The sequence below is a fragment of the Notechis scutatus genome, chromosome 1 (genome assembly GCF_049901735.1).
Source record: "Notechis scutatus isolate UNSWTSFEM ecotype Mainland chromosome 1, rNotScu1.2, whole genome shotgun sequence".
Taxonomy (NCBI): Eukaryota; Metazoa; Chordata; class Lepidosauria; order Squamata; family Elapidae; genus Notechis; species Notechis scutatus.
The window spans coordinates 101,550,667-101,576,865 of record NC_142009.1 but is presented as its reverse complement, the minus strand read 5'-3'; the positions used below and the strand labels follow the sequence as shown (position 1 = coordinate 101,576,865).

Genomic DNA, 26,199 nt, shown 5'->3' with positions numbered 1-26,199 from the left:
GGATTATATTTCATCTTCCCAAAGTTTCAGCAACCAAATTCTGTTGTGCTCTATAATTGAAGCATTAAAGTTCAAATTCAATCAGAGATTCAAAAAAAATCAACTGTCCGTGTGCTATATAAAAATTAATTTTGGGTGATTTGTATGGCTGATTGGTGAAACCTCTAAAACCTGATCTGACAATAGATTAATGCATTGTCACTGAAAAATATTTTGGGGTCTACTATCTCACTTGCTAAAATGCAATTCACGGGAAGCATTCTCAGAATCACCACATCCCAGTTTACCTTTCCATTCCTTTTTCCAAATTTATGACCAATATGTGTTGATAGGAAATTAAAATATGGATTTGAAAAATAAGAGTTACTGATGTAGCTTCAGAATTGCTGACTCTCAGAATATCCATAAGGCTTTTTCCAATGAGCTTCTTAAGTGCATCCCAGTAAGCCAGCCACTGTGATATAATGATGCTCAAATGGGCACCCAAATGAGAGGTAAAAAAAAATAAACATGTCCACCATTTGGCAGTCAATGCTCCTCCCCATGACACACCTAAAAAAGGAGGGGGGGCTTCAAACATATCAGTATGTTAAGAGAGGGGAGGATGGAGATGTCAGGTGAGAGAGGCAAGAAATTTAGTCTACGTTAGCAGATTGCAGTAAGCTCCAATATTTTTTTGGCATCAGTCAAGGACAGGAGTTTGCCAACTCTATTTAATATGATGACATTCACAAATAAAAGAACCTTAGTAGCATAATGCCAGGACACCATTAACTTTTGGGGATTTTTATAGTATCTTTACAGAGTTTCAACATCATATATTAAAATAGAAACTAATATAAAGGAGAAAAGGAATGATTTTCAAACCATGCAATCATCACCAAGCACATTAGTGTAGCATGTTCTGGCAATTTCTTTATTCTTCAGTGTTCCTTCATCTTATTCTTTTGCTTTCCAATCTTAACATTTTCCTTTAACATGGGTTTGGGATTCCTTGATTCTCAGAGAATTGCCATTGTTGGTCATGGATGGACTTGCATTGTGCCAAACAGACTTAGTGTGTGATCTGTGGGTTCTTTGGGATTAGCAACAACTGTTCAAGGGGTAGGTGGTGGTCATGGCCAGGGTGGTCTGTCTGCAGTTATGAGTTGTGCACCACAATTTCCTGGACCAACCAGTTCTCTTCATGGTTCCTGTGTTCTAGATATCTCCAGTTAGAGGATTGTCATGCACTGTACACAGGGCTTCTGGAATCTTATCCAGAAATTTCAATGAGTTCAAAATGTCTGCACAACTCTTGTGATTGAAGGCAAAAGGAGAAGGAGACAGCAGGGGGTGAGATGGTTAGAGAGTGTCATCAATGAATTTGGGCTGACTCAGGAAGACAGTAGATGACAGTAGGCCTGGCATACTACAGTCCGTGGGTCATGAACAGTCAGAAATGACTCAGCAACGGAACAACACCACCACCCCTTGTGGGAGAGGCATTGATTACTCATCTGCTTCTGGAGGCAGTTCAAGATGCTGGTTATCATCTTTTATTTTTCTGGAAGGTTCTGAAGACATGATTTTGTCAGTGAGCCTTGGGACTCCCTAACTGATAAGGACTCGATCATAGTGTAACTATGTTGTCAGTCTTGCTGGGGTGGGTGGAGGAAATCAGGGTTATTTTTACACTGTTTTAATGTTGGAAGCCACCTGGAGGCAACATATATCAGCTGGGGGGCTATATGAACTTTTTCAAATAATAAATAATATAATCTGATGAGACCTCGGTTATACGCCTTGTTTAATCTCTTCCCCACCCTATCCATGAGGTACCAAGATTTGTAGTACCCTGAGTATGTTAGTCTTCCCCCCCCAATTTTTTTTTTAAAAAACTTGATTTTCCCTTCAAGAGTGGGGCTAAGATGATACAGCAAGCAATATATATATCTTCAGGGAGTCAGAAAATATAAGTGTTATGTTGTCTTTGTGGGGCTCTATTTCATTTAGAGTCAGGCAGCTATGGAAATCTAACTCAATAAACAATATTTAACAATAACACAGAATTTAATGTTGCTCTCTTCTATGATATTTGTGAGTTGAGAATTAAACTTTACAATGTAATATGACTCGTGGAAGGTCATTTCTGATTCAAGCCATTTGAAGATGTGTATCACACATTATTTTCCTCCACTGAGCTGGAAATAGGCTGAGGATCCTCCTGAATATCCCAGCAGAACTTTAAGGGCAGCTTTTCCATCCTCTCCTTAAAGACGTGGTCAAACCTTTCACTCTGGGCAACAGTCATGAGGTTCTTCCAGTCCCCAATAGTGCCTGGGAAACAATGGTTAAAAATATGTCAACCTTTTTTGTATTCAATTAAACTAGAGGCTCTTTGTGTCATCCTGTCACCAAAATGTTCATTCTTACACATTTTTCTTTGACTAGGTTTGTGTGTTTATACAGTCATGTAAATAGGAAGAATACCCTGTTTGAGTTCTTCAGTTTTATGTATGAGAACATAGTAAAAATCTAGTCTTAGCAGGTCTTAAAAGTATGTAAGTACAACCTCAGATGAACAACATGACATTACACCATGTCATGATTTATTTTATAAAAAGAAAGCCAAAATGGAGGAGCTGTGTGTGTAAAACTTACGATTCAATAGTTTTGAAAGAATTTTCATTCTATTTTGGAAGAATTTTGGCCTGCAGTTCTTTAAAACATTGCTTCCCTTAATTGAAATTTGTGAGCATTTGTTTATGTACAGTTCACTTGAGGTCCCACCACAGCGTTTCAATCGGGTTGAGGTCTGGACTTTGGGCCATTGCAACACCTTGGTTCTTTCCCTTTTCAGCCATTCTGTTGTAGTTCTGCTGATGTGCTTGGGGTCATTGTCCTGTTCCATGACCCAATGTTGCTCAATCCTTAGCTGTCTGACAGGTGGGTTCACATGTGATTCTACAATACTTTGGTATACAGAGGAGATAATGGTCAACTCAGTGACTGCAAGGTGTCCAGATCCTGTGACTGCAAAGCAAGTCCAAATCATCCCCCCTCCACCACCATGCTTAATGGTTGGTATGAGATGTTTGTGCTGATATCCAGTATTTGAGGTCATCAAACATGGCACCGTGTATTGTGGCCAAACATCTCCACTGTGGTCTCATCTGTCCAAAGGACAGTGTTCCAAAAGTCTTGTGATTTGTTCAGATGCAACTTTAGAAACCAAAGCTGTACTGCAATGCTCTTTTTAGAGAGAAGAGACTTTCTCCGGGCAATCTTTCCAAACAAACCATACTGGTTCAGTCTTTTTCCAACTGTAGTGTTATGAACTTTGACATTTAACATGCTAACTGAGGCCTGTAGGGTCTGAGATGTAACTCTTGGATTTTTTTGCAATTTCTCTGAGGATTGCATGTCTGACCTTGGGGTGAATTTGCTGGGATGTCCACTCAGGAAGATTGGCAAATATCTTGAATGTTTTCCACTTGTGAATAATCTTCCTCACTGTAGACGATGTACTTTTAAATTGTTTGGAAATGACCTTAAAATCCTTCCCAGACTGATAGACAGGAACAATTGGTTCTCTAAGATTATTACTGATGTCCTTCCTCTTTGGCATTGTGTTAAGACACACTCAATGATGGAGACAAGCAAACTCATAAAACTTTGGGGTTTATAGAGGTAGTTACACTTGCTGATGATCAATTGATTAAGGGCACTTGATTAGCAGCAATTGGGAGTTACTGAGCCTCTTCATACCTATGGAAGAATTAAGAAGGTTCTTAATTTTTCACACATGGCTTCCCTATTTTGGCTTTCTTTTTATAAATAAATGATGGCATGGTGTGATACGTCATGTGTTGTTCATCTGAGGATGCATTTACCTGCTTTTAAGAACTGCTAAAGATCAGATGACTTTTACTATGTCTTCATACGTAAACGATAGAACTCAGAGTGTACTTTCTTTTTAACATTACTGTATATAAAATATTTCAGGGCGTCAGGTGGGGACCATAGGGATAAAGAACCAAATTCTTCAGTTTGGTTTTTACTCTCCAATTACCTTGCCTACTATAGGCTTCTCTGAGACTGAGAAAGAGGGTAATAGTTTGCAAAAGCTGACTAACTTGGAACATTGCATGTTTCTCAGTTATCAAAGGAATGCTTAACCACTTCTCTGCCCATCAAACAGTTCTTAGAAATCTGTGTTGATTGTTTTTGGGTGGAAAACTCGTTCTTACTATTTTAACTTGAGCTGGATTACAGAAGGAAGACTTGGTAGAAGGCAAAGATCTCTCTATCTAGGAGGTGTTGTGTGATTCCCCTGCCACAAGTATCTCTTACTGGGAAGTCATGGAACCAATGGTCTCCCAGTGAAGTTCTAAATGATTGTGAGTTCAGTCAATTAGCTCAATGCTTAAGAGAAATGATTGATGGCTTTTGATCATTGAATATGTCCCTGCAGATTTAGGTAGTTGTAAGGCTGGAGGACAATGCCCTCCTATGTCGGAGACACCTTTTTTCAAGGTTGAAAAAATGTTGATTAGCCTTTCCAGGTTGAAAGGATTAGCTGGTGACATCATTTTTTCCAGGGAGATGTCCCGGGAGTGGTGCTCCTTTCATGTTCCCAACAAGGTGCTACAGAGAATGACAGGAGCTCACCCCGCCATGCAGCAGCACTCGGATTTCAAACATGGGCTTGCTAACTTTGTCCTAACCGTATGATTCACCCCATCCTGGTGGAGGAGAGTACCCAAGGTAAAGAAAAAAGAAGTTGTGTCTCCACCATCCTAAAGTGGTCAGTATGAGCTAAAACAATCCCACACCCAAAGGATCATTAGACTGTGCAACCAACAGAATGATAATTGAAACAGGTCAGATTATATCCATGCCTGAAATTTGTTGTGAAAAAGAGAACACCACTTTAACATTGGCACAACTAAGAAAGGCTTAGTTACGGCTGCCTCAAACGTAGGCTGCTGATGAGGCAAACACAACATCATGGAGAGACAGCAGAAAGAGGGGCAGGTCCATATCACTTTAGAAGGTGCCTTTCAGATGAAGGTGGGAACCTGGTTTCAGATGAAGCCTGGCACATTCCAAAAGCATAACTCCAGAGTATGAATTATTACTGATCTACCTTTGCGAAGAAAGTTTCCTTTGCTGAAATCTAGTATACTGGGAGGTATGGATGTGTAGTTTGCTCTAGGATCCGCTTTCATGTTATCAAATGTAGCTTTATCCACCACATCATCCACCTCCTTTTCAGTTAGTTTTTTCCCTAGGAAATTGCATATTTTCAGTACAGAACTTTTCAGATCCTGCAATTTGATAAAGCTTTATATTAGTTCATCCAGAACAATGGAGAAAAGATGGAAAATATTGTTGATATATTTCAGGAATTCTCAAGATTATTTCTTTATAATACATATCTTGCATATTAAACTTTAATTCTTTTCCTCCTGAAAAATTACCTTGAGATAAAATATTTTTTAAAAAATGAAAACTGTACATAGAAGCAATATCAATGAATTAAATAAATAAATGCTGCTTTAGGACTTCTTGTAAAAGTTTCCATGAGGCAAATTGCTGAGAAACATTTTTAGTTTACAATATATTTATGTGCCACAGATTCAGAGTCATATTCCTAGCAATCTTGGCTGCATCAGAGGCTGGCCAGTTCCCAAGCCAGGCTAAAAAATATACTTTCCCAAGATTGGCTCTACGGTGACCTCTGCTACTCCCTATTGGAATAAGTTATTTACATATCCCATCATTTCTAAAGCTTTCTGTGCTTGATGGTTGTACATATTGCACTACACAACACAACATCTCTTACCTTTTTCATTTCTTCATAAGACAGAAAGAGTATATTGAAATCACTCTTATGAGAGTACCAGCCTTCTACGTGGTCTAGCCACGAATTACAAGCCACTGATAGAAGAGAAATGAGTTTAGCATGAACGTGAGGATTAATGCATGAATTTCCTCCACATAACCTTATGATTCTGGTTGGACTAAAGATCAAAGCATGATAGCTCACCTGGTGGTTACCCAAATATCTATATGGTCTAGCCACAAACTACAAAACATGAAGTACAAACACTGTTAGGAGAGAAATGGGTTTAGCATAAAAATGAGAGCAGTCTTATCTACATGGTCTTTACAGCCCTCTCCAAGCAGTTTACAGAGTCAGCCTATTTCCCCCAACAATCTGTGTTCTCATATTACCAACCTCAGAAAGGTGGCAGGCTTGAGCCGGCTGAGATTTGAACTGCCAAATTGCAGGCAGCCATCAGTCAACAGAAGTGGCCTGCAGTACTGCATTCTAAGCACTGCGCCAGCACGGCACTTTCTACATTGTTAATGCTTGAGTTTTCTCCATTATGATCCTGATGAGTTTCCTCCATTATGGGCCTGGTGGGCCTAAAGTTCAAAGCATGAAAGCACAACTGAGGAGCTGGCCTAACATCACTGAATGTGTAGAGAAGGAATGAGCGTAGCAACTAATGTAGTTGTATACTCCAACTTGTTAAGGGGGGATTTTTGTCAAGATGCTGCTATATAACTTCATTTCTTTGCTTTTTCTTATTTGGGACTTTGGGGCAATCTGATTTAATTTTTTTATACTTCTTTAAATATCAGACTGACTCTGGTTAGCTCTTTTCTCTTTCCAACCTTTAAAACGCTTCCCTTGTTATTTCATTTGAGTATTTGGTTCATTAACTAATATTGATTTTTTAAAAATATTTGATTCTAGCCATCCACTCCAACACATTCACATCCCGATTTTGAATTGGTAAACAATTTCTCTCCATTTTCTCCTCCATATTAAATATATCTTAGTATTTCTCATCTCTCTCCCTTAATAAGCTGCCTTCTCTTTTCTCCCCACTCACTTTTACATCATAGTTGTCCTAGGAGGCCTGCGTTCTTCTCCACCAATCCATATAAAATATTTCTGTAGAGTTTACACAAATTACTGCACGAGTATAGAGAATCATTATTCATTTCTTATGTTAGGAGAGAAGGTGGATTGTTTGCTCTTTGTGGGAAGCGGATCAAAATATATTCATAATCTCTTATCCATAATTGTCATGATCAAATTCGTCTTACCTTTGCCAGCCAAAAACCTCTCCAAGAATGTATCAAAGTCTTTTGGAGTCTTTATTTTAACTGACATTATGTGAAAATGGTAACTAGAAACCAAGGCATCCTTTGGATTTCTAAGCACATAAATAATCTGTAAGAGAAAGATGATAACACCTAGTCAAAAAAACCTAAAGCATACAGAGAGGGCACCAAGTAACTCTCACACCTTCATCTAATGGGCTCTATTATATCATGGGATCTCAAAGCTCATTAGCTAAACCATGTTTGAGAACCTTCCAGCAGACCAACAGGATTGGGGCCAACCTCTAGTTGGGAGAATGATTTTCCATCTGGCAGAGACCACAGAAGAAAGGGCTTTCCTCCTAAATCCTGCCTAACAAATCTCCCGAGTTGATGGGACCCCAACATTACTTTCCTGCTGGACTCGATGTGATGCCTAGTTGCAACTGGGGAGGAGAGGTCCTTCAAATAACATGTTCCCTAATTATCAAGGGGTTTAAAGGTCAAAACCAGCACCATGAATTGGATCTAGAAGGAAACTTTGCTGGGCATGACCTTCTGATTTTAACACTGTTTTTTTACCCTCACACTTCAAAACTTGCTATTGTCTACCAAACATATTGGAACAATGTAATATTTATTGGTGTACCCTTGCCTATTAGTTAATAAAAAATTCAGATACAGAGTTAAAAGGAAAAAAAAGCAGACAGTACCCCACTCCACCTAACAAGTTAAAAAAATATGTCCTACTTTTGCTCTTTTATTTTGTAATCCTTTGGGTACCATATAGTAGGGCAGGTGGGAACAAATGACACGAGGTGATGGGCGATTGGGTAAATCTACATGGAAAAGATTATACTCCAACCATGGTGCCCGATCAATGAGGGTAATATTTTCAGTTCCATTTCGATGGCCTTCATAAAGAATCAAGCTGACAATATTCTGAGTCCATATTGTTCCTGCAGTTAAGGAAAAATTAAATCGATTCAGCCATTATTATTTGGAGAACGTTGAACTTATGCAAAGCCAACCTTCCTATCAGGGAGAATAGCAAATATTTCAGAGATGCATGAAGATAATTAACTCTACTAAACTTGATAGATTAAGCTGATGGGTGGATGAGAAAAGAATAGCTATTTATTTCTATCCTGCCTTTATTAGTTTTAGAACTAACTCAAGGTGGCAAACATACCTGATACTTCTTCCTCCTCCTATTTTCCTCACAACAACCGTGTGAGGTAGATTGGGCTGAGGGAGAGTAACTAGCCAAGGTCACCCATCCATCAATGTTGAGTAAAATATAAATAATGAAAGTAGAGATTTAGCAGCTTTATTTTTCCTACATTTCCAGCTTCTTATAAAATGCTAAATTTTAATATCTGTCGATAGCAGATATTACAGCATAACAGAGTCACAGCAACCAAAATACTGAGGAACTGTATAACATCATTAGACACAAGATTAACTCTTTCTTGAAAGATATCTTTGAACTTACCGGATTTAGGATATGTGATTATGAATGTATCATCATCTCTGATTTCAAAACTGTCCAGTGAATCTAAATGTTCAGGTGAGGAGATTCCAGTTATGAAATAGAATCCTTTGTATTTATACAGGGACTCATCCTCTGGTTCCATTTCTTCAACTGTTGATGTAATAATAGAGCAATTATCAATACTTCCTACATGTATGGACAATATTGTATTAATTCGGTTCTTTAAAATAAATGAATCCTGCTAACATAAAGAAAAACAATGTACATGTTATTATTTCCCTAATTAATTCATTAGTTCAATGAACTCTATTTTCATCCATAAAAGTTTCCATTGCAAAGGGTAAATTTGCTGTTCTTTTTGGAATCTAAAAATTCTGGGTAAAGGAAAAAGTTTTAATTACAATGTTATGAACATACTCATTGCAATTCTTTTCTTACCTTACCTTATCTATATAGTCTCTGACAGTCACTCGTGTCATGTCCTTAAATCAGCTTATTTGCTATGGTTTGTCAATGTACTTATACTCCTGTAGAGTGCTCAAATATTTAAGAAGGCTGATCTTTAGTCAATCATTGTGTCAGTACTACTTCTGCATTCCAAAAATAAGCAAGAGAGGAGCAATAACCTAACTTGGAAATGTAAAATGGTTCAAGGGGAACTTTCTTAGCTGACATAGACTTTTATTGCACTTGTCTTACTGAATCCATACATTTATTGAAGTGTGGCTATAAAAATCAGTATGTTTTAAAAATACAAAGACACTTTTGATTTACATGCCAAGTATTTGGAATGTATCATTATATGAAGAATTATGGATTTACCAATAGGAGATGCGGCCGGAACAATGTTATTGTATTTTCAAACCTGAATCCCAATCCCCATTTCTATATATAATTTTATATAAGAGTTGTTATATTATTGTCCCCCTCCAAAGGCAACAGTACTTCATTGGGGGTGGGGTGAGGGAACACCTGCATGCTCTATCTAAGAGCCATGCTGAATAGGTGCAATCATACCAGAAAAGTCTTAGCTGAAAGTCACCTAAATCTGTTCCATGAAAATCCATTCAATATGGATTTCCGGTTTGTCGGCTTTGCGAGCGGTAGGGATTCGCGAAGCTGCGCGATCCCTGCCGCGCTAGCCGCTTTTGGGGCTCCGATCCGAAAGGGTGCGGAGCAAGGCTGCCCTGCAGGGGCAGCTGAAGGTAGGGGTGATCCAGAAAAGGGTTTGGGGGTGTTGCAGACCCCCTCCCTGGCCGGCAGAACCTCCTTTTACCAAGACGGCGTAGCGGCGGTCCGTAATGGCCGCCACAAAGAAGCCGGCAGCTGGGCAAGTATGCGCAGGAGGAAGAGGAGAAAGTTTTTAAAAGTGAAAGTCTTCTTGGTCGATCCAGGACTCTGAGATATATTTAATTTAATTCCTGGAAGTGATGGCTTTTTGGATGATTCTTTCCATAAGAGAAAGTAAGCGGCAATTCTGAGGTGCTGAAAGGAAAGTTTACTCTCCCTCCAGATGGAATTAACAAACGGATATTGAGAAACCTGTTTTTTTTCAGGTAAAACTAGCTTTATGGGATAAGTCAGAAGGGAGAGGACAAAAAATATATTTATCTGGCTGGATTTTGTTGGAGGAGATGCCTTAAGGATTTGGAGAGAGAAATTTTTTTTTAATAAGGCTTCAAAACACAGATTTGGATTTTCTTTTTTCCTTTGTCTGATACTACCCCTGGAAGAGAAAGTGGGAATTTTGGCTTGGCTTGGATTGATTGAGGATTGTGGACTTTGGGATTGTCTTACTTTTCTTTTGGAATATTTTGGTTGGAGTAAGAAGAAAGAGGGAAAAAAGAAAAGAAAAGATTTATAATGGCTTTCTCCCTTGAGGAACTGAGGGATGAATATGAGCAAACAAAAGCAGCCTGTAAAGATGGTATGGAAAAAGCTTTTCTATTTTTAGAAATGGCGCTGGTTAACTATGAACAGACAATGCGACAGATAGAACTACAACAAGAAGAAGACGAAGACACCATCTTTAATGAATCCCAAAATTTACCTAAGGAAGAAGGAAGGAAGAAAGCGAGGAAAATGAAGGACTTAAGATCTAAAAAAACATTTAAGAAAGAGAAAAATATGATGCAAAATAAATATAATGATAGCAAACAAGAGAAAAAGGGAATACAACAGAGAAGGGATGTCAGCAAGACAGAGGTTAGAAGAAGGGGGGTAGGAAGATCGGGTGGGGGAAGAAAGAAAGGGGAAAGGCGGAGAAAAGCCACAAAGTTTTAAAATTGGATGGGAAAAGAGGAATCTTTTTCAGGGATAAAGGGTAAAGTATAAATTTTCTTAAAAAAGATTTTGCAAGGTACATAAGACGGTATTGTAATATTTGCATTAGAAATAGAAAATTAGAATGGTTTAAGAGTTAATAAGAAGTTAAAATGTTGAAATGTTTAATAATGATTGATTTTTAAAATGTAATAAAATATTGAAGGGAAAGGCAATGAGAATGTTATAAGATTTATTATTTAGATTTATTATTTAACTACGTATTTAGGAGGATACTATGTATTTAAACATTTCCGATTTATTACTCTGTTTTTATTGTTATTAAAAGTAAAAATTAATAGATAGAATGTACCAAGCAGAATCAGATTGGATATTAGGTGTCATTTTAAATGTTAATCTAATATTTAGGGAGAGGATAGAAAGGCATCATACTCTGATTAGAGATTTCAGGAGAAATTCTTTTTTTTCTTTCATTATAAGGAATGAGATAGAGTGATAATAAAGGATGGGCAAAAGATACAAATATAATTATTTAAATTAAGATGGATTGAATAAGATAGAATTATGAAGAGTGAAATGTGTGGAGAAGTATATATAGAAGATACAGAATGGTAAATAAAATAGGTAATGATCTGTAAGATGAGCATGAATATAATTAAAGCCCATATAAAGAGAGGAACCGGGGGCTAAGTTACTTTACTAAAAGATTTTTTATATGTTTGTTTGTGTCTGTTTATGTTTTTGAGAAGTATTGGTGAAACCTTTTAGAAGCATAGAAAGAAAATGACGATAATCAAGTCAGAAAGAAATAGAGGACAAGAGATGTTTTTTATGTTCATTTAGAAATGGTTTAAAATAGAATTGTATTGTATAAGATAAGGTTTTATCTGACTTGTAAAATTTATAATGGAAAAAGGTTTAAATATGTAATGGTTGATGATGATTTGTTTGTTTTTGAAATTAATAAAACTTGTTTAAAAAAAAAAAAGAAAATCCATTCAATATGGTGAGAATACATAATTAGAATTTCACACTGGAATGACTGTCGGCCGTATTAACAAGAGTTGCGTTGGGTGCTGTGGCTTCTGAGCATTCACTGAAAAATGTGCTATAGAGCTCAGCTCCCAAGGAGCTACTGGAAGGCAAGTGAAGTGAAAGAATTTGGCCAGAGGAATAAAGGAGAATTTGATATATGCATAGAAAATGAAAGCTGTAGAGTTTCAAGGGGCCTAGTATGTTTACCTGTTTAAAATTTCTGTGTTTATCTAGTGCAATCTGTACAGGAAAATATGTGTTAGGCTATGCAAGGAATAATTTCATTGCAGAATGAAATGTAATTACACAGTTACATTATGCAATTATGTAATGAAAATGTAGTTGCATAATTACATTGTATAGTGTTGCAGACTTTAATTGAATTACATGGACTTGGTTTGTGTGGACACTGATGACAGCATGTTTTCTGCAAATGCAGCCAAGTTCAATACATTGGGTTAATAATTGTAACAATGTTGTGCATCCTAACTTTTTGCTCATTTATTCAGATAGATGCTGGCAAACATTTTGCTGACACTTTAAACGTTATCAGTTCAGATAAAATGGTTGCAGAAAGATTCTGACTAACATAAGGGATGTTGTATAAGGGACCAGAAGGTCATGACAAATCACTTCTATAGTATTGTCTGCTTCATGGAGGGAAAAACTTCCATGGAGAAACTTGATAGGGTCTACACCATTCACTCTGAGCAACAGTCATGAGGTTCTTCCAGTCCCCAATAGTGCCTGGGAAACAATGGTTAAAAATATGTCAACCTTTTTTGTATTCAATTAAACTAGAGGCTCTTTATGTCATCCTGTCACCAAAATGTTCATTCTTACACATTTTTCTGTGACTAGGTTTGTGTGTTTATACAGTCATGTAAATAGGAAGAATACCCTGTTTGAGTTCTTCAGTTTTATGTATGAGAACATAGTAAAAATCTAGTCTTAGCAGGTCTTACAAGTATGTAAATACAACCTCAGATGAACAACATGAAATTACACCATGTCATGATTTATTTTATAAAAAGAAAGCCAAAATGGAGGAGCTGTGTGTGTAAAACTTACGATTCAATAGTTTTGAAAGAATTTTGATTCTATTTTGGAAGAATTTTGGCCCGCAGTTCTTTAAAACATTGCTTCCCTTAATTGAAATTTGTGAGCATTTGTTTATGTACAGTTCACTTGAGGTCCCACCACAGCGTTTCAATCGGATTGAGGTCTGGACTTTGCGCCATTGCAACACCTTGGTTCTTTCCCTTTTCAGCCATTCTGTTGTAGTTTTGCTGGTCTGCTTGGGGTCATTGTCCTGTTGCATGACCCAATATCGGTCAATACTTAGCTGTCAGATGGGTGGCTTCACATGTGATTCTACAATACTTTGGTATACAGAAGAGTTAATGGTCAACTCAGTGACTGCAAGGTGTCCAGATCCTGTGACTGCAAAGCAAGTCCAAATGACCCCCCCCCTCCACCACCATGCTTAATGGTTGGTATGAGATGTTTGTGCTGATATCCAGTATTTGAGGTTCATCAAACATGGCACTGTGTATTGTGGCCAAACATCTCCACTGTGGTCTCATCTGTCCAAAGGACAGTGTTCCAAAAGTCTTATGATTTGTTCAGATACAACTTTAGAAACCAAAGCTGTACTGCAATGCTCTTTTTAGAGAGAAGAGACTTTCTCCTGGCAACCTTTCCAAACAAACCATACTGGTTCAGTCTTTTTCCAACTGTAGTGTTATGAACTTTAACATTTAACATGCTAACTGAGGCCTGTAGGGTGTGAGATGTAACTCTGGGATTTTTTTTGCAATTTCTCTGAGGATTGCATGTCTGCCCTTGGGGTGAATTTGCTGGAATGTCCACTCAGGAAGATTGGCAACTGACTTGAATGTTTTCCACTTGTGAATAATCTTCCTCACTGTAGATGATGTACCGTATTTGCTGGCGTATAAGACGACTTTTTTGCCCTGAAAAACATGCCTCCAAGTGGGGGGGTCGTCTTATACAGCGAGTATATAACAAAGGTCGTCTTATATGCCGGCAAATACGTTGTTGTCACTTGGTGCAAGAGCGACGGGGGCGGAGCTCCGCAACTTGCGAAGCCCCTTCAAGGCCAGCCGGAGTCTCTCTTCCTCCTCCTCCCCCCCCCCCCCCCCCACCCCCTCCGCTCATGTGAGCGGACCGGCAGGCTCCAGGCTTTGCCCCCATCCCTCACCTCCTTCCACCCCCCCAGTGGCAGAAACTTTGCCACACGTGGGGACGAGTGGAGGGGGTGGGAGAGCAGCGACGCCACTCAAAGCTGAGAAAGCGCCATCCTTGCTTTTGCACTTCGGGAAGAGTTCGTGTTTTTTGTTTTTTTGTTTTTCTCCCAGGAATGGGATGCTGCTCGTGCGATTTTCTTTGGGAATTTTTCTCTTCCCGGTTTCAGCCTTTGCTCCGAATCCTCCCCCCCACCCCCCCGATTCACTTCTGGAAAGGATGCTTGTGTAACTCTTTTCCTAAGCGTTGCTGGGGTGGAGGGGGGGGCAGTGTGCAGCGTGAGCGAGAGGCTCCTTTCCTTTCTCCCTGAGCGCAAAACCGTCTGCCTTCTTCTCTCTTGGACGGACCGAGCAAGGCTAATAAGATAATAATAAGATAATAAGATAAGATCCTAAGCGCGTTGTGGAAACAGATCTGGATCTCGTTGGAGAAAGGTAGCAAATGAATGAACTGGACTTTTGGCAAGTCTCGGGGTAGGAACTCGATGCTTTCTGGTAAGTTAGTGAGCAGGAAAATAGACATCCTTTCCGCTTTCTCCCAGTGTGGGTATCTCATTATCCCTCCCTGTAAGAAGTAACAACCACAAAGCCAAGGGAAAAAAGGACCAGTTTCTTGTGCCTGATCAGTGGCGGCCCTTTCGCACTCAGAACCCTTGGAGACAAATTGGTTGGGGAGGTGGAAAGATATTAAGAAACAACTCGACTGTTTTTCGTCCAGTTTTATTTTTATTTATTTATTTTCCCCTGAAAAAAGCAGATCGCTCAACAGTGTCACAAAGAAAGGGAATTGAGTGCCAGCCTGAGAAAGGCGAAGCTGCCTCTCTAAAGCATTTTGGTGGCTTTGTAAGTTTGGGGGAAAGGGGCGGGAGTGTCAATCAAGAATTATATCCAGAATACCCCAAGTGTTACAACTTACCGTATTTGCCGGCGTATAAGATGACTTTTTTGCCCTGAAAAACATGTCTCCAAGTGGGGGGGTCGTCTTATACGGCGAGTATATAACAAACTCTATATTTTGAGTGGAAATGTTGGGGGCTCGTCTTATACACCCAGTCGTCTTATACGCCGGCAAATACGGTACTTGGAATTGTTTGGAAATGTCCTTAAAATCCTTCCCAGACTGATAGACAGGAACAATTGGTTCTCTAAGATTATTACTGATGTCCTTCCTCTTTGGCATTGTGTTAAGACACACTCAATGATGGAGACAAGCAAACTCATAAAGAGTTTTATAGAGGTAGTTAACAGTGTTGTGCATCCTAATTTTTTGCTCATTTATTCAGATAGATGCTGGCAAACATTTTGCTGACACTTTAAACGTTATCAGTTCAGATAAAATGGTTGCAGAAAGATTCTGACTAACATAAGGGATGTTGTATAAGGGACCAGAAGGTCATGACAAATCACTTCTATAGTATTGTCTGCTTCATGGATGGAAAAACTTCCATGGAGAAACTTAATAGACTTTTATCACACTTGTCTTACTGTATCCATACATTTATTGAAGTGTGGCTATAAAAATCAGTATGTTTTAAAAATACAAAGGCACTTTTGATTTACATGCCAAGTATTTAGAATGTATCTGTCAGCTTTAAAATTCAGCTGCCACATTTTGTTAAGAGAGTTGGTGGAGTTGAAAAGTTCAAGGTTATTCTGTATGTCGTATTAAGAAATCCCAGTGGTAGTTAATTGGTTCTCGTGATTTATGAAGTGTAGAAGTGGGAGGAGAGAAGGGAAGAGAGAAGGTGGATTCTGTGTAACACGTGAAAATAATTTCACTTGGGAAATTGCCTTTGATATGCCAGATCTGTTTCTAAATAAATCAATTGGAGAGAAATGTCTCAGAGTGATTGCTATCATGGATACTTTCTGGATGCCTTACATTCATTTCCCAAGTCAAACTTTTATTTTTTGAAGGGGCTTGGCTGATACCCTGGAGTTCTTTTTCCTGAGATGGAGAATTATCAACAATCAGCCGAAGCTGGAGATATGCAAGGGGGAGAGTAAGGGGGCCCTCCCTCCGGAACATTAATTGAATCTGCAAGCCTTTGTTTGGAGGAGATGATGGATGATGGAATGACAGTAGAGGAAAGAAGTTTGGGAGCTATACCAAAGCATATCAACTCAAGAAGTTGTTATAACCCAGAGGTAACCCAACTGGTTGAAGAGAAATATTTCTCAAGCCCCAGGCAGATTGCTATTCTGTCTGATTGGAGGGAGGAGACTATACAGATGTCAGTGGAGGAAACCAGAAAGATGCATCAACTGACAGAGGTATGTTTCAGCCTCCGAGGCAATCCCCTCATTTTCCAGAGGGAATTTTGCCCCCTGCAGAGAGTATCCCTCCAGGGTGAGGATTTTATCCAGGCCAGGGGTGGATTCAATGCCAATGGCAGCCAGCACTAACCCAGCCCTGGTCTGAAGGGGGGTTGCCCATACAACAGACAGCAGCTACTCCCCCTCCACCCGACCAGGGAACCAGGCCTCACCCATCTTCCTCCTGGCCAACATAAATGCAGCCCCAACCAGCAGTGAGGCCACAGGGACCCCTATTCCAGAGAGGCACTACCCAGCCAGGACACAGGGGGCCTACCCAGCCTATGTACACCACCAGGCTGGTTCCTTTCATTACAGTACAGCCTGCAGGGGCCTGGCCTGTGCCACTTCCACAACCACAACCCAGGCTGGACCTTCTGGTCGTATTCGATGGCTGCCATGAACATTTCAATTACTTCCTCACTTGAATCTGATCCCATATAGAACAATTTGGAGATCAATATGCCACAGAGCACGATTTAGTTACAGCCATAACAAATGGGATGAATGAAGGGGATGCTTCAGACTGGGTGGCCCAACTACACAATGAACAAGCCCCCAAATTACACGATGTAAATGGATTTATTCAATTATTAAGACTCAGATTTGAAAATCCAGACAGGGTAGCAGAGAATGAAGAGAAGTTAATGGAAATGAGGCAAGGCAAGTGACCCTTGTCAGACATTAGAAGGGTTGCAAGCCACCTCATGGATTGGCCTGAAAGAATGACTTTACACTATTTTAAAAATGCCATTGATCCAGAATTAAAGGAGGCCTGTTAAATTAGGGGAATCCCAGAGACCTTACAATCGTGGTATGTCGCATCCCTCAGCTTAGATCGCAGCATCAATCCACACAGGAAACCCCTTCCAGCAGCCCTGCCTAAGAGAATTGTGGCTAGGAGACCACCAACCGTATCAGCCAAAACTGCTGGTACCCAACCTACCAGGGTGCTGAAATATTACCGATGTGGCCAAGCTGGCCATAGAGAAGCAGACTGTCTGGTCCCTGTTACTGTACCACAAGCTCCGCAGTCAAAGTCTAATCCAGCTGTTAGAGGTCGGAAGAATCAAGAAAGGCCCCCGGCCAGGGGAGGGTTCACCAAGCACAGCTGGGAAAGCCCTCTCTACACAGATGGGAGCAATGGACCACCAGACTGCCACCATGTCCCCGAGAACCCGACCTGTGAAGATGACCCAATGGTGAGTGATCCCATCATACTTTTACAGTCAAGATCAAGTTAGTGGTACCAAACAGGGGGGAGGCCAGGGAGTTAGAAGCTGTCATTGATACTGGGTATTCTAGATGTCTTATCGGACTCCCCATCATTGAACAATTGGGCATAAAGACTAACTTGCTAAAATGCCCAATCAGATTTGAACAAGTGGGTGGAATCTTATTTGGGGGGCCAGCCACTCAGATGACTGAATTGATCAAGGTGGAATTAGGGCCCCATTGTGAACTCATACGCTTCATAGTGGCCCTCAAGATGTCAGAATCAATCATACTGTGACTTGCTTGGCTAGATAAATGGGCCCCAGCAATCAAATGGGAGGATGGATTCAGAAAAATCCTCATTGGACCAAGCCCATTGCCCCTTCTTCCACCCACTACAAAGCCATCGGAGCCTGAGCCAGCATCCATGGCATCCCACCTTCTCCCAGATAAACCCCAGGTACTCAACCAATACAAAGACTTGGCTGAAGCATTCAGTGAAGAAGAGTGTGAAGAGGGCGGACATGGCATCGCAATGATACGGCATGCGATCTTGGAGGTCTGAGATCGCTGCCGATATCTTTGCTCCTGGACGATCCTATCGAATCTAAACCATACCGAAGAGACGGTGAAAGTGAAGAGCGCATCCTGTTGATCCCAGGGATACCACAAAGTCCCTGGTAGATCCAGGAGAAGCTCTTCTTGCCAATGGCAAAGAGGCAGCCATTAAAGCTGCTGAAGTTGGGACAGTTCCAAAATGGAAGAGAACAGAAAGAGAGAGTGTGCCGGTTTGGTGAGAACTTTTTTTTTTTTTTTTTAAGATCTGAAAGGACACCCTAAGGAAAAGAAAGAATCTGTAAAAGTTTTGACAGAAGTGATTAAGCGGCGATTTTAAACAGGAATGTCAAAGTAATGTTTTGTTTTGTTTTGTTTTTCTCATTGCTGGATTTTCTATATATGATCTTGTATTTTGAAACTGGACTGGTTTTTTCATTTATATCTATTTTTTTCTTCTCCTTTTTGATTTTGTAATATTTTAGGCTACAGGCTGCCTTTAGTTATTTCATTTTTAAAAATATATCTTTTCTTTTTTTATTAATTCTTATTATATCCTGCTTGGAAAAGGAGGGGGAAAGTGAGAGCAAAGAAACTTTGTAACACTGCCAACTAGAGGCTTGAAAATATTCTATTTCCCTGTGACCAGACAAAGCTGAGAAAGAAAGAACTGAGACTCTTTTTCAAGGACATTGCTATTTGATAAGATAGAGGGAAGAGCATGGGAGAGTATTATTGCAGGTGCTCTTCTGGGTTTCTATCAACAGCTGGAGTCTGGTGTTGAAACGTAGAGGGAAAAAAGGTGAAAAGTTTTTGGAGAAGAGAGTTATAATAAGAGCCTTGGATAATCAAACAAAGTGCAGTGTGCCCTTTTTACTTTTCCTAAGTTGTGCTATCCCTCCTCACCAGCTTTATTGTATTTTTTTAATCTTTTTTTTTTTGTAATAACTATTTGGGTTTTTTGGCTTTGTTGGAGCTTGTCTTTGTTTTTCTTTCTTTCTTTCTTTCTTTTTTTGGAAGTCCAATCTCTACGTTTGCTTTTTATTTTAAAGGGAAAGCCTTAAAAGCCTTTTTTTTCCCTTTCCTGGTATTTTTGTTTTTTCATCTACCTTTCTGGTTTATTTTTATGCACTTTTTTCTATTTGAGATCTTTCAGTTGGATTAAGGTATTGAAGAACCTGAAGAATTTTTCCTTTTCCTTTTTTTTCTTTTTTTTTCTTAAGTCTTTTTCTTTATCTAACTATTGATTGGATTAAGGTATACAAGAACCTGAAGAAATTTTGTCCTCCCTTTTTTTCCTTTTTATTATTATTATTATTGGGCTTCTTTTTTCTACTATTTTTATTTTGAACTATAATTGGTTACTTTACAATTGGATTAAGGTTTAGAAGAACCTGAAGATTTTGAATTGCTTAAAATGAGTAGGAAATTTATAGCTCCTGGTTCTTCTACTTCTTCCTCTCCACCATCTGGAGGACAACGTTCAATACAGACAATGTTAAAGCAAGAAAAAGAACAAGAAAAAGTGACTGTGCAGATGATTATGCAAGGAATTCAAAATATTCAAGCAAGATCAGAGAATATTGAAAAGAGAATAGAGAACATCGAACAAAGAACAGAGAACATTGAACAAAGAACAGAGAACATTGAACAAAGAACAGAGAACATTGAACAAAGAACAGGGAAAACTGATGAAAATGTGGAGAACATCCAACAAATGATATTGAAGTCTGATGAGAGATTCCAAAAAATTGAAGAAAAAGATAAACAAAGAGACAAGAAGATTGGAGATATTGATAATAGATTAATGGTGGTTGAACAAGATAAAAGTGGTATGTTGAGATGGGAGATGGATAGATCAGAATTCTATCTTAGATTCCAAAACGTAGAGGAAGAAAAAGGACAAAATCTAGCTGAGATAATGATAGAAATACTGGCTGAAGCTTTGGAAATAACTGAAGAGAAGATGATGGATGGAATAGATGAGGTTTATCGAGTTTCACAAGATATGCGATGAGAAATAGCTTACCAAGAGAAGTTCACATTAGATTTACAAAGAAAGCCATTAAAACGCAAATATTGCAAGTGGCAAAAGAGAAAACATTGAAATACAAAGACAAGGAGATTGTGGTCTTGAAACAAATACCCAGAAGAGTGAGAGAGATGAGAAGAGAATACCGATTCCTGACTAAAATGCTACTTAAAAAAGAGGTGAATTATAGATGGCTGATTCCAGAAGGTTTAATGTTCACATGGCAAGAACAGACATAGAATTGACACAATTGAGAAAGCGGAATTATTTTATACAGAATTTTTTGGAAGGAAAGAGGAAGAGGCAGAAAAAGAGATCTCACTAATTGAATTCCAAGAGGACTGCCAAATGGTGACTGAAAAAGAAGAAGGCGCAGTAGGTGGAAAGGTGGAAGCCAAAGAACAATGTGAACTAAGATCTACGAGAGCTGCTAAATTTAACTATATAATATAACTATGGAAGAGAAAAAATTGATTACAATTAATATAAACGGACTTAACTCAGCCGTTAAAAGAAGGAAAACCTTCCATAAATTAGAGAAATTAAAATTTGATATAATTTGTCTACAAAAAGTACATATTTAAAAACAATATGAACAATTGTTAGTACAGCCAAAATTAGGGAAAATATTTACTTCCTTGACCCAATGTAAGAAAAGAGGAGTGGTTTTATATATTAAAGAGACCACCCCAGCAAAATTGATCTATACTGATGATGATGGAAGAATACTAATGGTGGAAATAATGGACAATAATATGAAAACACTCCTGATTGCAATTTATGCTCCGAATGACAAACAAGAAGAATTCTACAAAAAATTACATATGAAAATAATTGAACTGGACTATGCTAATATAGTTATGATGGGAGATTTTAATGGAATTGTAGACAATAAATTGGACTATACAGCACATAAAACAATAAAGCAAAACAGAAAGACTCTCCCTAAATCTTTTTTTTAAATGGTAGATGAAATAAACTTAAAAGATACATGGAGAGAAAGAAATGCTAAAACTAAACAATACACCTTCTATTCAAATAGACACTTATCATGGTCCAGAATAGATATGATATCGATGTCAACAGAATTAATATCTAACATTCAAGAAATAAATATTGAAACAAGTACTTGGGCAGATCACAATCCAATGACAATTAAATGGAAAGGACAAAAAAGAAGATCTACATGGACGTTAAATAATACTATTTTAAAGGAAAAAAGACTTCACACAGTGGATGGAGAAAGAATTGGCTTTTTTCTTTAGAGAAAACAAAAAAGAAGATACATCAATTCAGAATGTATGGGATACAATGAAGGCATATGTTAGAGGCTTGATAATAGACTATACAAGGAAAAGGAATACTATGAAAAGGCTAGCCTCTAAGGCCGTAAAGGATGAGCATAAAAGACTTGAAAAGAGCTACAGAAAATGCCACAGAAAAAGGACATCAAGCTAAAAATGGATATAATTAAACACAAAATGGGTCAAATAGAAAAAGAAGACTTAGCACAGAAAATTAGAGGTGCTAAACAGAATTACTTTGAAGACACAAACAAACCAGGTAGATGGTTAACATACAAATTGAGAAAGGAGAAAGAATCAAGGAAAATATTGCAATTAATAGATGACCAAGGCCAAGTTTGCCATGGTAGCAAAGAGAAGAAGGAAATCATTCAAGACTTCTATGGGAAATTATATATGCAAGAGAATATTGATGAGGAAAGAGTTAAGCAGTACTTACAGAATGCTAATTTACCTCAGATACCTAAAGAGACTGAAAAAATGTTAGAAAGCAATATAACGATGATGGAGCTAACTGAAGCACTAAAGAAGCAAAATAATGGAAAGGCACCAGGTCCAGATGGACTTCTGGCAGAATTTTATAAAACATTACAAGAATCATTGAATCTTCCATTGCCAGAAGTTATGAATGAAGTTATATTAAAGAAAAAGATACCTAAATCATGGTCAGAAGCCTATATTACACTTATTCCAAAAGAGGAGGCTGACCCATTACAAATTAAGAACTATAGACCCATTTCCTTACTAAATGCAGATTATAAAATCTTTGCTTCAATATTGGCTGAAAGACTTAAAAATATTTAAATATTTATCCATCCTGATCAAAATGGATTTCTGCCAAAGAGACAAATTAAAGACAATATGAGCGTAATCTTGGATACTTTGGAATACTATGAGGCACATCCTGAAAAACAAATGGCTCTGATATTTTTAGATGCACAGAAGGCATTTGATAATGTGAATTGGCGATTCATGTTATTACTGTTGGAACAGATGGGTTTTGCTAGAAAATTTATTCAAGCAATAGAAGCTATATACTATAAGCAAACGGCAAAGGTAATGATAGAGGGAGAACTGACAGACTCTATTAATATAAGAAAAGGAACAAGGGTGCCCACTATCACCTTTGTTGTTTGTGTTAACTTTGGAAGTGTTAAACAGAAATATTAGAGATGAAAAGAATATAAAAGGAATGAAAATCAAAAAGGAAGAATTTAAGCTGCAAGCATTTGCGGATGATCTTGTTTTCATCTTAGAAGACCCTTTAGAAACAGCATCAAAATTGATAGAAAAGATAGAGACATATGGAAAGGTGGCTGGTTTGAAAATAAATAAAGATAAGACAAAGATTTTGGCAAAGAATATGCTATTAAGACAAAAGGAAGAACTGGCAGATCTATTGAAAATTTAGGTCACAAATAAGATCAAGTACTTGGGGATATATTTGACAGCAAGATGTAGTATATTAAAAGAGAATAATTATATTAAACTTAAACAGCAGATAGCGCTAGATTTGGCAAAATGGGAAAACTTACAACTCTCACTAATAGGGAGAATTTCAACAATCAAGATGAATATATTACCCAGAATTTTATATTTGTTTCAAACAATTCCAATTAGGCTTGGAAAAGACTACTTTGAATATTTAAATAAAATTGTGTTGAAATATATATGGCAAGGTAAGAAAGCGAGAATAAAGTTGAAACTTTTGCAAGATGCTAGAATTAGAGGAGGATTTGGTTTGCCTAATTTGGAGTTGTACTAGCCAAGCTACAAATTTGATGTGGGTTAAGGAATGGATAACACAAAAAATACTAGATTGTTGACATTAAAAGGACATGATTTGTTGTTGGGGTGGCATGATTTTTTATGGTACAAAGGAACTAAAACACAGGGGTATTTTAGAAGACATTATATACGGGAGTCTCTGTGGTTAAACTGGGAGAAGATTAAAAGACAATGTTATTTGAAAATTCCAGTCTGGTTATCGACTATTGAAGCATTTTCGTATCCTATAATGTACAAAAAGGAACAAACAGTTAGATATGGTGAAATATTGAATGAAAAGGGTGAACTTAAATCTATGCAAAAACTAGAGGAACAAGGTATAAAGATGAATTGGTTCTCATGCGCAAATACATTCAAGGTATGATAAAGATTCTAAAACAGAAGGTTTCTATGATAAACTGACTGACTTAGATAAGATTTTGACAGGTACTGATGAAAAGGTGATTACAAAATTGTATGGATATTTATTAGAAATTAAACTAGAAGAAGAACAAGTTAAAGAAACTATGATTGCTTGGGGGAAGAATTTTGGATATGGGATTGATTTAGAGAAATGGCAAAAATTGTGGTCTCAAAATTATAAAATGACAATGTCAACAGCATATAAAGAAAATTTGTATAAGATGTTTTACAGGTGGCATTTCCCCCCGACAAGAATAGCAAGAATGTTCAAGAATAAATCTGAAAAATGTTGGAAATGTCATCAGACACCTGACTCATATTACCATATGTGGTGGACTTGTGTGGATGCTAAAAAATACTGGACTAAAATCCACATGTGGTTGGAAAAAATGACAAAAAAACATATAGACTTGAAACCAGAGATATTTTTATTGGGAATTTTACCTAAAATATATAGTAAAGAATTGAAATATTTGATTGTAAATGTATTAATAGTGGCTAGGATCATATTTGCTAAAAACTGGAAAAATGAGAAAATACCAACACAGGAGGAAGTTATTAAGAAAATAATGGAATGTGCTGAAATGAGTAGATTGACATTTGAAATCAGAGAACAAGATGATAAACAATTTTATAAAATTTGGGGTCTATTCTATCAATGGTTAGACAATAAAACATGGTAATGAAATATGTAAATTTTTAGAGCATAATTAATATATAAAGTTTTTTTATTATATCTACAAAATGATTATAGGATAGATTTGAGATGGAAATATGAACTGTCATAAAATAAATTAAGTAAAATATGGATTATTTTGTAAAACATGAATGAATAATAGTATAGTCAAATGATTAACAATGATATTAATGTATTTAGGAATATTTGATTGACAATATGAGAACATATACAATGTAATTCTAATTGAAGACTACGAAGTGGAAGCACAAAACAATTTGTAAACCAACCGACACACTGTATGTACATATATGGAAGATGGTTTGATGTTTTTATGTTGTGTTTGTCTATGTTTGTGTTAAAAAACCAATAAAACTTTTTTTTTAAAGAGTCAGGGTGGTGCAGTGGTTAGAATGCAGTGCTGCAGGCTAATTCTGCCGATTGCCAACAGTTTGAATCTCACCAGGTTCAAGGTTGACTCAACTTTCCATCCTTTCAAGGTAGGTAAAATGAGGAGCCAGATTGTTGGGGGCAATATGCTGACTCTGTAAACCGCTTAGAGAGGGCTGCAAAGCACTGTGAAGCGGTATATATGTCTAAACGCTATTGCTACTACCCACAAAGAGCAAATGAGGACTTCCCTGGAAAGCATTTGAGAACTACTATCTTGTTGCGCAAATACCCTTCTTGATCAAGATACTTGAAAAGGTTGTAGTACACTTTTTCTTATCCCTAGAAACTTTAAGACTTGTGGAATTAGCTGTCTCATATATGTTTGGGGACAAGAAGAGGATAATAGGCTTAATCAATGACATCAAAGTAAGCAATAAAAATCCATGCAGTAAAGTGATTAATGAGGCCCTCCTTCCATCGCTTGTGTTTTAGTCACTTGGCCAGTCAAACAGAGATGGTCAGGCCTTGTGATAACCATGTAACACCACTGTTTCATCAGCTTCACTGGTTAGTAGTAAGTTTCCCAAGCTAGAGGTATTATCTACAGAACCCTACATGGCACAGGTATTTGGGAGACCATCTGTCTCTTCTAGTTCTGCCTATCTTGTGTGATCAGATAGAGTTTAACAGAATGAAGATAGTTGGAAGGGACCTCGGTGGTTTTCTAGAGTTGGCACTTTGAGACTTGCTGATCAAGCAGTGTCATTTAGCAGGACCAGCACCTTTTTGGAGATTCAGAAGGATGTTCAGTTCTTCTGCCTTCAAGCAAACTCTAAAACTGTGACTCTTTTTTTAGGCCTTTGGTTAATATGCATTCTGCTTTAGGTGCAGGGGGGTGTTGATGTAGAAAAGTGTTGTGGTAAACTGTTGCACAACGTGTATAGAAAAGGCATACGAGTAAAAGAAAATCCCCATTCGATCTCATGAGCACAGAACTGATTAGAACCTTATGTTTTCTCTTTCTAGTAAGAAAAGTGGGAAAGGGTTATGACAATGAAAAAGTAGGCTTAAACTCATAGCCAATTCCAAATGATGGAAAAGAAGCTAGTTTCTGCGGACTGAGAGTAGAATACTGTTACTTACGAAAAAAAATTAATATTTCCCAAACTATTTCATTCTTCTAGGAGAGGGGTGGGTACTAACTTTGTACACTAGTCTTGCCACAAAAATCATACGCTGAGTTAATCTTCCATGGTTTATCCCTTGACCCTAAAATGAAAAAAAAAAAATCTGGCTTCAATTGAACATTAATCTTTAAAACCCAATGTATCGAT

At 37.8% G+C, this 26,199-nt stretch overlaps 1 protein-coding gene across 5 annotated transcripts; it reads right to left on the bottom strand.

Annotated features, from left to right (window-relative positions):
- Window positions 1-770: 770 nt before the first annotated feature.
- On the bottom strand, window positions 771-9,251 carry LOC113430624 (amine sulfotransferase-like). 5 transcript variants are annotated; one of them, XM_087973037.1, is made up of 7 exons: window positions 9,043-9,251; window positions 8,600-8,749; window positions 7,855-8,063; window positions 7,108-7,234; window positions 5,831-5,925; window positions 5,132-5,312; window positions 771-2,319 (listed from the first exon to the last, which is right to left on the bottom strand). In XM_087973037.1, exons 2-7 carry the CDS (start codon window positions 8,739-8,741, stop codon window positions 2,159-2,161), a joined length of 915 nt encoding a protein of 304 aa, XP_087829163.1. In that variant the 5' UTR covers window positions 8,742-8,749; window positions 9,043-9,251; the 3' UTR covers window positions 771-2,158. The 5 variants fall into 5 exon arrangements, with proteins under 5 accessions (XP_087829163.1, XP_087829177.1, XP_087829159.1 ...); XM_087973051.1 differs by having other exon boundaries at window positions 9,038-9,151; XM_087973033.1 differs by having other exon boundaries at window positions 8,600-8,840; window positions 9,043-9,148.
- Window positions 9,252-26,199: the final 16,948 nt, after the last annotated feature.